Here is a 12,055-nt window from a genome sequence, read left to right on the forward strand (position 1 = left end):
GGAGATCAGAGCTGAGAATGTGTTGCTGGAAAAGCGCAGCAGGTCAGGCAGCATCCAAGGAGCAGGAGAATCGACGTTTTGGGCATGAACCCTTTCCTGAAGAAGGGCTTATGCCCGAAACATCGATTCTCCTGCTCCTTGGATGCTGCCTGACCTGCTGTGCTTTTCCAGCAACACATTTTCAGCTCTTGTTTTATACTTCACAGCTTTCACCATGGTTGAACTGGGTAGAAGGGCCTGTTTCTGTGTCTTATGACTTTATGACTCTTCGCTGATCTCATTTGGAGATTCTGTGCTTGGCCAGAGTTCAGGAGAGGATCAGTACCCATGATCCCCTGCTGGGACGTGCTTGTGTGGACAGGAATAGTTAGGATTAATGCTGTCCTTTGTTGAGTAGCTTGACAATGCTCCCATTCTTCCTGCACCAGCGAGGCACACTCAGAACTTGGAAGGTTTAGATATAAAGAATAACCAATACAGGTGGCACAGTGGTTAGCACTGCTGCCTTGCAGCACCAAGGACACTGGTTCGATTCCCACCTTGGGTGACTGTCTGTGTGCAGTTGGCACGTTCTCCCCGTGTCTGCGTGGGTTTCCACTGGGTGCTCCAGTTTCCTCCCACAATCCAAAGATGTGCAGGTTAGGTGAATTGGTCATGCCGAATTGCCCATAGTGATAGGTGCATTAGTCAGGGGGTAAATGAAGGCTAGGGAATGAATCTGGGTGGGTTGCTCTTTGGAGGGTCGGTGTGGACCTGTTTCCATGCTGTAGGGAATCTAATCTAATCTGATGTGCTGTAGGCACAGGATTAGGTACAGGAACAGTCAGTGGACCAGGAGCACTGATTATCAGTGAGCTGGTTCCACAGGAACACTGCCGTTGGGAATGGGAACAATATAAGATCTGTGTCTTATCCAAAAAGTTAATCTTAATGGTGTGGGCCTGAACAAATCCAGTTTCAAGTCTGATGAGGCACTGGTGTGGTATCACTCTGGTAACCAGCAAATTAAAATGTTGGTTTTGCTTTGGTGCAGCAAGAGTGGGAGGAGCAGAGAATCTGTTGAGACAATGTAGCCCAAAATCCCCCTTTGCTAAGGTTCTGGGGTGGTGAGAGGCTCGTGCTGCCTTTAGTTCTCGAAGCAGCATTCGTTTGTGTTCAGCTGCAGCTTGATGCAGGAGAGTTTCAAAATTGACGATTGGTTGATGTTCTCCCAGGTTCCACATCTGAGAACGCTGAGGGACTGCTGCTGGATGGACAGGGAGAGAAGGCGAATCCATCTCAACATGACGATGACATTGGACCTGTGCTTCAGGTACTGTTTGATTTGAATGTTAATGATAACTTCTTTAACTGGGGATTTTAACCAATAGTGGTCACTTGAGTGGAATTGTTAAATAGAGCAGTACAGTAGTTCCTTTTGCCTTAACAAATACCTCTGAGCCAGTGTACTATTTGGACATGTGCCCACTATCACTGGTTATGGGGTTATACTAGCAATCTGGGTTGAGAAAATTGTGAAATTGGACTGTGTTGTGAGCTGGTAACGAACTCAAATCAGATATATGGCAGGACAGACTTGAAGGGATGAATGGCCTTCTCCAGATGGGAGACAGTATATGTTTGTAAGCGGTAAAATCTATCTAACTGTCAGTACAACCCAGTGAGGGAAGGGAGCCTGTCACTGTACCCACACTGACTCATGTATTAGCTGTCGTCCTTGTCTGACTTGGAGCTCTCTCACCATTCGTCACTGTTGCTGGCTCAGAATCCTGGAACTAGGCAGTGTCACTGTGGGTAACCCTACAGCAGTCCAAGAAGGTAGCTCACTACCACCTTCCTCAGGCTGGTTGGCCTTGCTAAAGATGCTCACATCTTGAAAATTAGTTTTACAGCCCTGAAGAAAGATAACAATTGCAGTAAACAGCAGAGACTTTAACCATTTACCAGCTACCTGAATTAACCCTGGGGGAGGAGATAGTTTGGTGATGTCATTGCTAGAATTACTTGAGAAACCAGGTTCAAATCCCACCGTGGTAAGTGGTGGAATTTGATTTCAATAAAAATCTAGAGTCAAGAGTCCAATGACCATGTAACTGTTGATTATCAGAAGACACATCTGGTTCACTCATTTGTTTGGGAAGGAATCTGCCATCCTTACCTGGTCTAACCTACATGTGCCTATAGACTCAATGGTATGGTTGACAGTTGACTACCCTCTGAAATAGCCAAACAAGGCACTCCGTTGTAAGTAACCATGAGAATGTCTGGGGGGGGGAGTAAAGAATGAAACAGTACAGACCACCTGGCATCTGCCAAGGCAATTGCCGACACAGCCCTATCAACTCTGCAAAGTCCTTCTTACTAACAGCTAGGGGCTAGTGTCAAAATTGGGAGAACTGTCTGATACACTCGTCAAAAAACAGCTTGACATTGTCTGTAGAGTATGATTCCTTGAGTATGACTGTGTCCGTGACACCACCACCATCATCCCTATCCCTGGATATGTCCTGTCCCACTGACAGGACAGACTCAGCAGAGGTGGTGACCCAGTGGTGTACAGCTGGGAGGAGTTCTCAACACTGACTCCAGATCCCATGAAGGCTTATGGCTTCAGGTTAAATGTGGGGAAGGAAACCTCCTGCTGGTTACCGTGTACCATCCTCCCTCAGCAGAGGAATCAGTTTCTCCTCCGTGCTGAACAACACTCGGAGGGAACACTGAATGTGGCAAGGCCACAAAATGTATTCCAGCTGGGGGATTTCAGTGCCCACCACCAAGAGTGGTTCAGCACCAACACTACTGATTGAGCTGGTCGGGTCCGAAAGGACGTCGCTGCTCGAGTGGGTCTGCGGCAGGTGGTGAGGGAACCAACAAGAGGGAAGAACATACCTAACCTCATCCTTACCAGTCTGCCAGCTGCAGATGCATCTGTCCATCAGAGCTTTGGTAAAAGTGGCCTCTGCACAGTCCTTGTGGAGACAGACCTTCATATCTACATGAGCGGTGTGATGTGTGGAATACTCCGGTCATCAACATGTTCCTCCTGTCATAGCCATTGCAACAGGCACTGCAGCGGTTGACTAAAGCAGCTTGCCACTGCTTCCTCCCTGAGGTTGGGCAATAAATGATGGCCTAGTCAGTGATACCCACATCCCATAACCAAATAAAAATAGAACGAGGAGTTGTGCAGAGGTTTTAAAGAGCCCCACAGCCTCCGGTTACGTTGAATTGGCAGAGGGTAAATGGTGTTAATGTTTACAATACCCAATACAATACCATTACAATACCATACCAAACAATAGAAAATATTTTTTCGGTTATCCAAAGCCAAGGTGAAGAATGAGCTTACTCTTCCTTCCAGGCAAATTATTTTAGTACAAAGAAGGAACAAGTTTGAGAATCACGGTGGGAGTTAAGAAAACGATTCCACCTTTCTCCTGTGCTGTGCTGCTCTTGTCACTGCATTGATTATTCTTTCAATTTGTGAGGTGCACTGTGAAATTATCACTGTTTCTAAAGAAAGGGCTTGGATTTCTCTTAGACCTTTCATAAAACTCTTCCCACCCAATAATGTTGTTTTGAAGTGCTAATTATTTTATAATCTTGGAACATTTCTGTTGTAATATCATGCTAAAACAGAACGTCTTCGCTTCTCACCATGTACAAATTGGACTGTGCAATATCTTAAAGTCCTCTTGTTCTTATTTGTGTGCAGTTCAATTATGAAGCTCTCGCTGATCGACTTTTCCAGCTCTCCAGCAAAGGAAGCACTCCTGCCCCAAACAGGAAGCGTCTCTATAGATTAGTGAAAAAGTAAGCTCTGTTTTGGACATTTTTATTGTTTGCAAGCACACATTGGCCCTCGATCTACACAAATATCTCTTCTGCTTTCTGATGTTCACACTAGTCCTTACCTCTGTCTCTTGCTGTTCCTAACCCTTTTCCACTTCTCTCTGCTTGATTTTGCTTTATTTGTCTCCCAGTTCGCAGTGTTCCCAACTCCAATCTTTGTTTTCTGTTGCCCTCAATCACCCTAGCTAAAACTCCTTTGGATAATGTCATCATTTGAAGGTGATGTATGTGCACAACCGTAGCTGTTTGAGTAGTGGTTAGTTGTACCTATAACCTGAGTAATGTAATCCTATAGAGATTAACTTAAAAGCACCAGGAATAAGTAACAGATTATAAGGAAAGGAGACAAAAGAAACAGAGTACGGAATTAGAAAAGCTAGCTAATAAGATTTATATCATGGCAGGTGAGGGCAGATGAGAGATACGTGAGAAATCCATGCAACGTGCTGGCTTCCAACATGATGACGTGTGCAGGAAGTTCTCCCTGAGCTCCCTGAAACCTGAGCTCTGGGTTTCAGAGGTCACCGGGCATCTGGAATGATTGGCACATCTTGAGGCTCAGAGTTACATGTTTATTTTGTTTACAGAGGTGGCTATACCACCGTACAAGGGACTAGAGAAAAAGGAATAGGTGACCACAGTCAAAGAGGCACAGGCAGGTAGTGCTGAAATCCCCTTGGGTCCTGTTTGCAAGTACTGTCCTGAACGCCTCAAATGAATCTTTTTCCAACGCATTTCCAGACTCTGTATTCCTTAACCTAACTCCTTGCTATGTGAAAACATTTTTTTCTCATATCACCCTTGCTTCATTTGCACATCACTTTAAATTTATGTCCTCTTGTTCTTGATCCTTTTTGTGAGCAAGAACAATTTCTCCCTATCTACTCTGTTCAGCCCACTCATGATTTTCAAAACCTCTATCAGATCTCCTCGCAGCTATCTCCTCTCCAAGGAAGACAGTCCCAACTTCCTCAGTCTATCCTCATCACTGAAGTTTCTCATGCTTGGAACCATTCTTGTAAATCGCATCAGCACCCTCTCCAACCCACAGCTGTACACAGTATTCTAGCTGATGTCTAACATGGGTTGTATGCAAATTTAAAATCACGTCCATGTTCTTATACTGTGTCCCTGTTATCAAAGCGAAGACAATATATGTTTTATTAACTGCTCTCTCCACCTGTCATCTCACCTTCAATGATCTGTACACTTATTCACCCAGGTTGCTCTGCTCCTTCACCCCTTTAGAATTGTACCTCCAATTCTACGTTGTCTTTCAATCATCTTCTCAACAACATGCATCACCTCTCAATTCTCTGCATTAAACCTTATCTGCAACTTGTCTGCCCACCACACCAACTTGTTAGCATTCTTTTGGAGTTCCACACTGTTTGCCTCACAGTCTACAATTCTTCCAGTTTTGGTGCCATTTGCAAACTTTACAATAGTGCCCCCGCACACCAAGATCCAGATCTTTAATTTTTTTTTCAGGAAAAGCAAGGATCTCAATAGTGACCCTTAAGGAACTTCACTACAAACCTTCCTCCAGTCCAAAAATCATCCACTGACCATTACTTTCTGTTTCCGATCACTCAGTCTATTCTGGATCCACTCTACTACTGTTCCTTTTACACCACCAATTGTAAATGAACTTTAATGCAGTGAAATGACAGGTAATGTATACCACTTCAATACCACAATCTATAACTTCCCTCAAATGTCTGTTGAGTGGCATTGGATCAAATGTCTTCTGAAAATCCATGTGTGCAACATTGGTGTTACCCTTGTCAAGCCTTCTTGTGACCTTTTTTAAAAAAAAACTCCAAGCATGTTTCCTTTAGAAATCTGTGCTCACTCTTCCAAATCATACCACTGTCTTGCACATGACTACCAACGTGGGCGCTATTCCAAACAATCCTGTTCAACTCTGTTCTTGCAGATAGGGTCATTGGCAGAGTTAGGTGCAGGTTTCTGGTAGACAAGGGCATAGAGATTTGTGGCAAATAGGAAAATGGATTGAGACCACAATCAGCTCAGCCATGATCTTATTGAAAGGCAGGCTAGGCTCAAAGATCAGAATGACCTTTGCTGATTTACGTATTCGTATGTTGCATGTCTTTCTCTAATTGGTTTTCCTTTTCTATCCCTTTAGGTTCCGGGATTTAGCAGAAGGTAAGGATGGATGGCTTCTCTGTCTGTCACTGGAACAGTGTTTGGGTTTGCTATTCACTTGATATCTTTTCAACTAATACAGAGGGACGATTGATCTCCCCATTTTGTTGGTCAATTTTCGCAGGTCTGACCGTCTAACTTTTGAGACGTACAGAACTGAAGGATAAAGAAAGGAACTTGTGCTTGTGGTCAGAGGTTGAGGAAGAGATACTAAATGTGTACTTTGCATCGGCATTCACCCAGGAAGATATGGAGGATAGTGAGATTAGTATAGAGCATGCTAATGTACTAGGGCATTTTGAGATCAAGAAAGAAGTGTTGGGATTCTTGAAGACCATTAAAGTGGATAGGTTTCCAAGGCCTGTTGGTATCTATCCCAAGTTTCTGTCAGAGGCAAGAGAGGAGATTACTAGGACCTTGACCAAGATTTTTGTATCTTCATTAGCCATTGAAGTGGTCCCAGAGGACTAACCAGGAGCTGATGTTGTTTCTCTGTTCAACAAGGAATTAGAGATAATCCAGGAAATCACAGACCAGTGTGATTCACATCAGTGGTTGGGAAGCTATTGGGGAGAATTCTTAGGGATAAGATTTATGTGCATTTGGAAAAGCATGACCTAGTTAGGGACAATCAGTATGGCTTTGTGCAGGGCAGGCCATGTTCTTTACTAACTTGATTGAATTTTTCGAGGAGGTGACGAAGATGATTGAGCTTAGAGCAGTGGATGTTGTTTATATGGATTTTAATAAGGCTTTCAACAAGGTCCCTCATGGTAGGCTCATCCAGAAGATTAAGATGCGTGGAATCCACAGTGTCTTGGCCACATGGATTCAGAATCGGCTTGCCCATAGACGGCAGAGGGTAATGGTGGAAGGGTGTTTTTCAGGCTGGAGCTCCGTGACTCATGTTCGCAGGATCCATACTGGGACTTCTGCTTTCTCCAGTGGTAGGACTCTGGAGTGCAGTGCCCAGGAAGCAGATACGATAAGGACATTTAAGGGTCCTATAGATAAGCATATGAATAAGCAAGGAATGACCAAGGGCAAGTGGAAGGCATTTGGCGTCATGTTCGACACAGCATTGTGGGCCGAAGGACCAGTTTTTGTGCCATACTGGTCGATGTTCTCAGTGCTTTGTAGAATTCTTGGGTGGGACTCTAGAGTCGGGATGAATGGAGGAATGTGATACATTAAATTGAGTTAACAAGAAAGGACATCAGCATAACCTGGGAGAATGGCCAGTTTAGAGAAATGATATTTGATGACCTGAGACTCTGGAAAGCTCCAATTAAATCCAGGTTGTCAGGAACGTGAATTTGTTACAGTTAATTTTCCGTGTGTTTATAGAGTGATAGTGGATAAAGAAGGATTCATTCCTCTAAGTGCAAATGGAATAGTCCCATTCATACACTAGAAGGAATTTTTCTAATGCAATCCCTTGGTGTCCCTGTGCTCGGAGTGTTTGAGGGGGACAGTGTAGAGAGGCTTTACTCTATATCTAGCCCATTGCTATCTCTGTCCTGGGAGTGTTTGATGGGGACAGTGTAGAGCGATCTTTGATAATGTAACTGACCAGAAAGAGAGGTGATCAATTATTCTTGATGTGCACTGTGTTTTCAAATCAATGTAACCACACCTGGAGCCTCCCCCCACCCCCCAATGAGTCATGTTGTGAATGTTAATGGAAGCTATTCCTCAAATACATTTAGAAAGCTGTGGTCTAATGGCTATCAAAAGAGGTTAATCTTTATTTAAAACTTCAATTTGCCTATTGAAAATAGGAGTTTTCTTATTAACGGAGTCCAGGGTCCAGATGTAACATGTTTCATGTTTTGACAATGGACTTTCCCGTAACTTAAATCTGTTCCCCGAACAAAACAGTGGCAGGTGTTGTCAAAATCAGAAGCTGAACTGGGAGGCTCCACGGCAAGGCAATGTGAAGTGTTCTGCAGTGTTTTCTTGATTTTTATGCTTTGCCCCACTCTTTAGAAGTTCAGGGTCACTTTTTATTTTTTTAGTAGTCACTATGAACTTAGTTTGTTTTGATGAATTGTAAAATTATGCTTTATCCACAGGAATATTTCCACAAGATGACTTCCCTGAAGATTTATCAACAGATGAGGAAGATGAAGATTCCTGGAGAAGGAAGAAAAAGAGGAAACACCGCATGGAAAGGTTGGAGGAGAAACTGGGAGGAGTGGGTAAGTTGTATCTTATCTTCAGTGGGTTGGGAGGGGGTGGAGAGCAGGGCTCTGTCCAGCTAACTAGTTCCCAGCTGGTGGAATGTCTGCCCAAATCAGAGCTTAGTCTGAAACCAGGCTTGATAGATCATTGTTTTTATTTAACAAGGAGATTTTTTTGCTGAAATACAATGATGGAGATTGTTAGCAATAAAACATGTTTATTACACAGAAGAAATACAGATAGCAACAACAAAGCTGTTTATATAGAACTCATTTGAAGGATTTACAAACAGAGAATTAAAATACAATCCTGTCGATACCCACCACCGCCACTTTACAATACTCAAAATATCAGAGACAATAACCTACTTGATCAAATTGATAGGTTTGGCTTGACTGTTTCTTTTAATAATTTGTCTCGATAGTTTCACAGCTTCTTCCTTGATTATTCTCACAACTCAGTTTAGACCTTGTTAGCTTCAAATAATCCCTTCAGGATTTGAACTGAGCACTTTTAGTCCAGAGCTTTAAGCTAAAACCCTGAAATTATTTTTGAACTAACTCCTTTAGGAGAAACTCCTTCATACACTGAACTTCAACCAGAGTGCCCAAGAGCACAGGAACTTGGTGTATGTATGTGCACAGATCATTGAAGGTGGCAGGACAAATGGAGAGAACAATTTACAAAGCAGAAAGTTGCCTGGGTTTTATTTGTGGGGCATATAGTGTACAAGAACAGGGAGGTGATGTTGAACTTGTATAAGGCACTTGTTAGACCTCTGTTAGAATATCGTACAAGTAGAGTTTCCATAGTCCCTGAGGGCGATAGGGCTGTTTAACATTAGAGGAAGATGAATGGCCGTGGTTCATGCAGAGAGGAGGGTTCTTCATGGTAACCTCAGTCAGTGTAGGAATTGTATCCACCCTGTTGGTGTAAATCTGCATCACAAACCAGTCTTCCAGCCAAGTGAACTATCCAACCCCCCCCCTCTTCCCCCACCCCCTCGTTTTGTGTACAGTTCTGGGTGTCACATTATAGGAAAGATGTGAATACATTGGAGAATGTGTAGAAGAGATTGACAAGAATGATTCCAGACATTAGGAATTTCAATAATGGGAATAGATTGGAAAGGTCGGCACCTTTCAGGCACCTGTCCTGCCACCTTCAGTGTTCTCTTTGGAGAGAAGGAGGTTCTCTTTGGAGCGAAGAAGGCTGAGAAGATTTTATATATTTTTATTCAGAATGTTGAGAGGGCTGAATGGAGTGGGTTGTGAGAAACTCTTCCATTCACCAAAGTATTTGAAGTGAGAGAGCATAGATTTAAAGTGATTTCTAAAAGAAGCAAGGGTGATTTGAGAAAATGTTTTTTCACACAGTGAATAGTTAGTGTGAAATGCATAGAATCATACAGTGCACACAAGGCCCTTCAGCCCATTGAGGCTGTACTGATGTGAGAAGCACCTGACTTTCAACCTAATCCCATTTACCAGAACTTGGCCAACAGCTTTGAATATTATGACATGCTGAGTATTCACTCAGGTACTTTTTAAAGTCTGTGAGGTAACTTGCCTCTACCACCTCCCAGACAAGGCATTCCAGGCCATCACCCACACTCTGAGTGAAAAGAGTTATCCTCCCATCCCCCTAAGCATTCTGCCCGTCACCTTGAACCCTTGAGACTGATCCTTCAGTTAAGGGGAACAGCTGCTCCTTATCCATTCTCTCCATGACCTTCAAAATCTTATACTAGATCACCCTTCAGTCGTAGAGTCTTAGAGTAATACAGCATGGAAACAGGCCCTTTGGCCCAAACTGGTCCATGCTGACCATGGTGCCACTCTGCTAGTTCCAATTGCCTGCATTTGGGCCATATCCCTCTAAACCCTTCCCATCCATGTACCTATCCAAATGCCTTTTTAAATGTTTCTATTGTACTTCCCTCAACCACTTTCTCTGGCAGGCCATTTTTAATGCACACCACCCTTTGCATGAAGAAGTTACTCTTCAGGTCCTTCTGAAATCTTTCCCCTCTCCCCTTAAACCTGTGCCCTCTAGTTTTCAATTCCCCCTCTCTGGGGAAAAAGACTATATGCATTCATCCTATCTATGCCCCTCATGATTTTATACACCTCCATAAGGTCAGTCCTCATTCTCCTATATTCCATGGAATAAAGTCCTATCCTGACCAACCTCTCCCTATAACTCAGCCCTCCTGCTCCTGGCAACATCCTTGTACACTTTTTTTGCACTCTTTCCAGTTTAACTTTGTCTCTCCTATAACAGGGTGACCAAACTATACACAATACTCCAGTTGCAGACTCGCCAACAACTTATACAACTGTAACATGACATCCCAATTCCTGTACATAATGCCTCGACCAATGAATGCCAGCATGCTAAATGTCACCTTCACCATCCTGTCTATCTGTGACACCACTTTCAATGAACTATGTTCTTGTACTTCTAAGTCCCTCTGTTCCACAACACTGCTCAGGACCTTACCACTTACTGTATAAGTCCAACCTTGGTTTGACTTTCCAAAGTGCAACACCTCATACTTAACTGAACATTTTCCAATCCTCAGTGCACTTCACATCCTTCCTGTAATGTAGCAACCAGAACTGCACACAGTACTCTGGTTGTGGTCTCGCCAAAGTTCTGACCTCCCTGCTTTTGTAATCCATGCCTTGATTGATAAAGGTGAGTGGTCGTATGCCTTTTTCATCCCATGACTAAGATGCCCTTTCACCTTTAGAGATCTCTGGATTAACACACCAAGGTCCCTTTGTTCCACAGAACTTCCTCGTGCCATGTTGCTCATTGAATACTTCCTTGTGAAATTACTCCTTTCAAAGTGTATCACCTCACACTTTTCAGGGTTAAATTCCATTTGTCACTTATCTACCCCTTTGACCATCCCATTTATACCTTCTTGTAGCCCAAGACACTCAACCTCACTGTCAACTACCCGACTAATTGTTGTGTCATCACAAACTTACTAATCCAACCCTCTCACAGCCACCTGTCATTTACAGAGGAACCTCGATTATCTGACATTTGATTATCCGGAATTCATTTAACCAAACAAAATACTTTCCACCCATGTCCTTCGGATAATCAGGGTTCCTCTGTATATAAATGATGAATAATAGGGAACCCAGCACACCTCTCTGTGGTACACCCTCGGATATTAGCTTCCAGTCACAAAGCAATCTCTATCATCACCCTCTGTCTGCCATGACTGAGCCAATTTTGAATCCACTTTATCAAATTATCCTGTTTCTCATGTGCATTTGTTTTCTTGATAAGTCTCTAAGGTGGGACCTTGTCCAAAGACAGCGCTAAAATCTATATAAACTACATCAACTGCACTATCCTCATCTACACACCTGGCTACCTTAACAAAATACAAATTTGTTGGGCCTGACCTCCCTCTGGAGAAGCTATGCTGACTATCCCCCATCAAGCCTTGCCTCCCCAAGTGCAGATAGATGCTCCCTTTCAGCATTTTCTCCAATAGTTTCCCTACCACCAATGTGAGACTCACTGCTCTGTAGTTCTCTGGCTGATCTCTACAATCCTCTTAAATATCGGAACTACATTAGCTGCCTAGAAATGTGGTAGAGGCAGGTTCAATTGAGACATTAAAAAAGACATTGTTTCTATCCAATAATTAACCAATGTGCAAGGGATGGGGCAAAAGGCAGGAGAATGGTATTAGGTGCTCACTTGGAGGGCTAGTGATATTAATGGGCCGAATGGTCACCTCCTGCCTTGTTACTATTGTGATCTTGTGCTCTGCTCATGATTTCTGTGCAGTTAGTTAGAATCGTTGTTCTGACTGGCT

At 43.3% G+C, this 12,055-nt stretch overlaps 1 protein-coding gene across 1 annotated transcript in view; it reads left to right on the plus strand.

Annotated features, from left to right (window-relative positions):
• LOC140486546 (ribosomal RNA processing protein 1 homolog B) overlaps positions 1 to 12,055 on the plus strand; it is a 46,388-nt gene that overhangs the window by 18,030 nt on the left and 16,303 nt on the right. Inside the window, exons 9-12 of the mRNA XM_072585844.1 lie at positions 1,215 to 1,312; positions 3,716 to 3,813; positions 6,005 to 6,024; positions 8,100 to 8,225. Of these exons, the coding sequence (XP_072441945.1) occupies positions 1,215 to 1,312; positions 3,716 to 3,813; positions 6,005 to 6,024; positions 8,100 to 8,225 (342 nt within the window). The remainder of the gene's footprint in view (positions 1 to 1,214; positions 1,313 to 3,715; positions 3,814 to 6,004; positions 6,025 to 8,099; positions 8,226 to 12,055) is intronic.

The sequence above is a fragment of the Chiloscyllium punctatum genome, chromosome 15, assembly GCF_047496795.1.
Source record: "Chiloscyllium punctatum isolate Juve2018m chromosome 15, sChiPun1.3, whole genome shotgun sequence".
Lineage (NCBI taxonomy): Eukaryota > Metazoa > Chordata > Chondrichthyes > Orectolobiformes > Hemiscylliidae > Chiloscyllium > Chiloscyllium punctatum.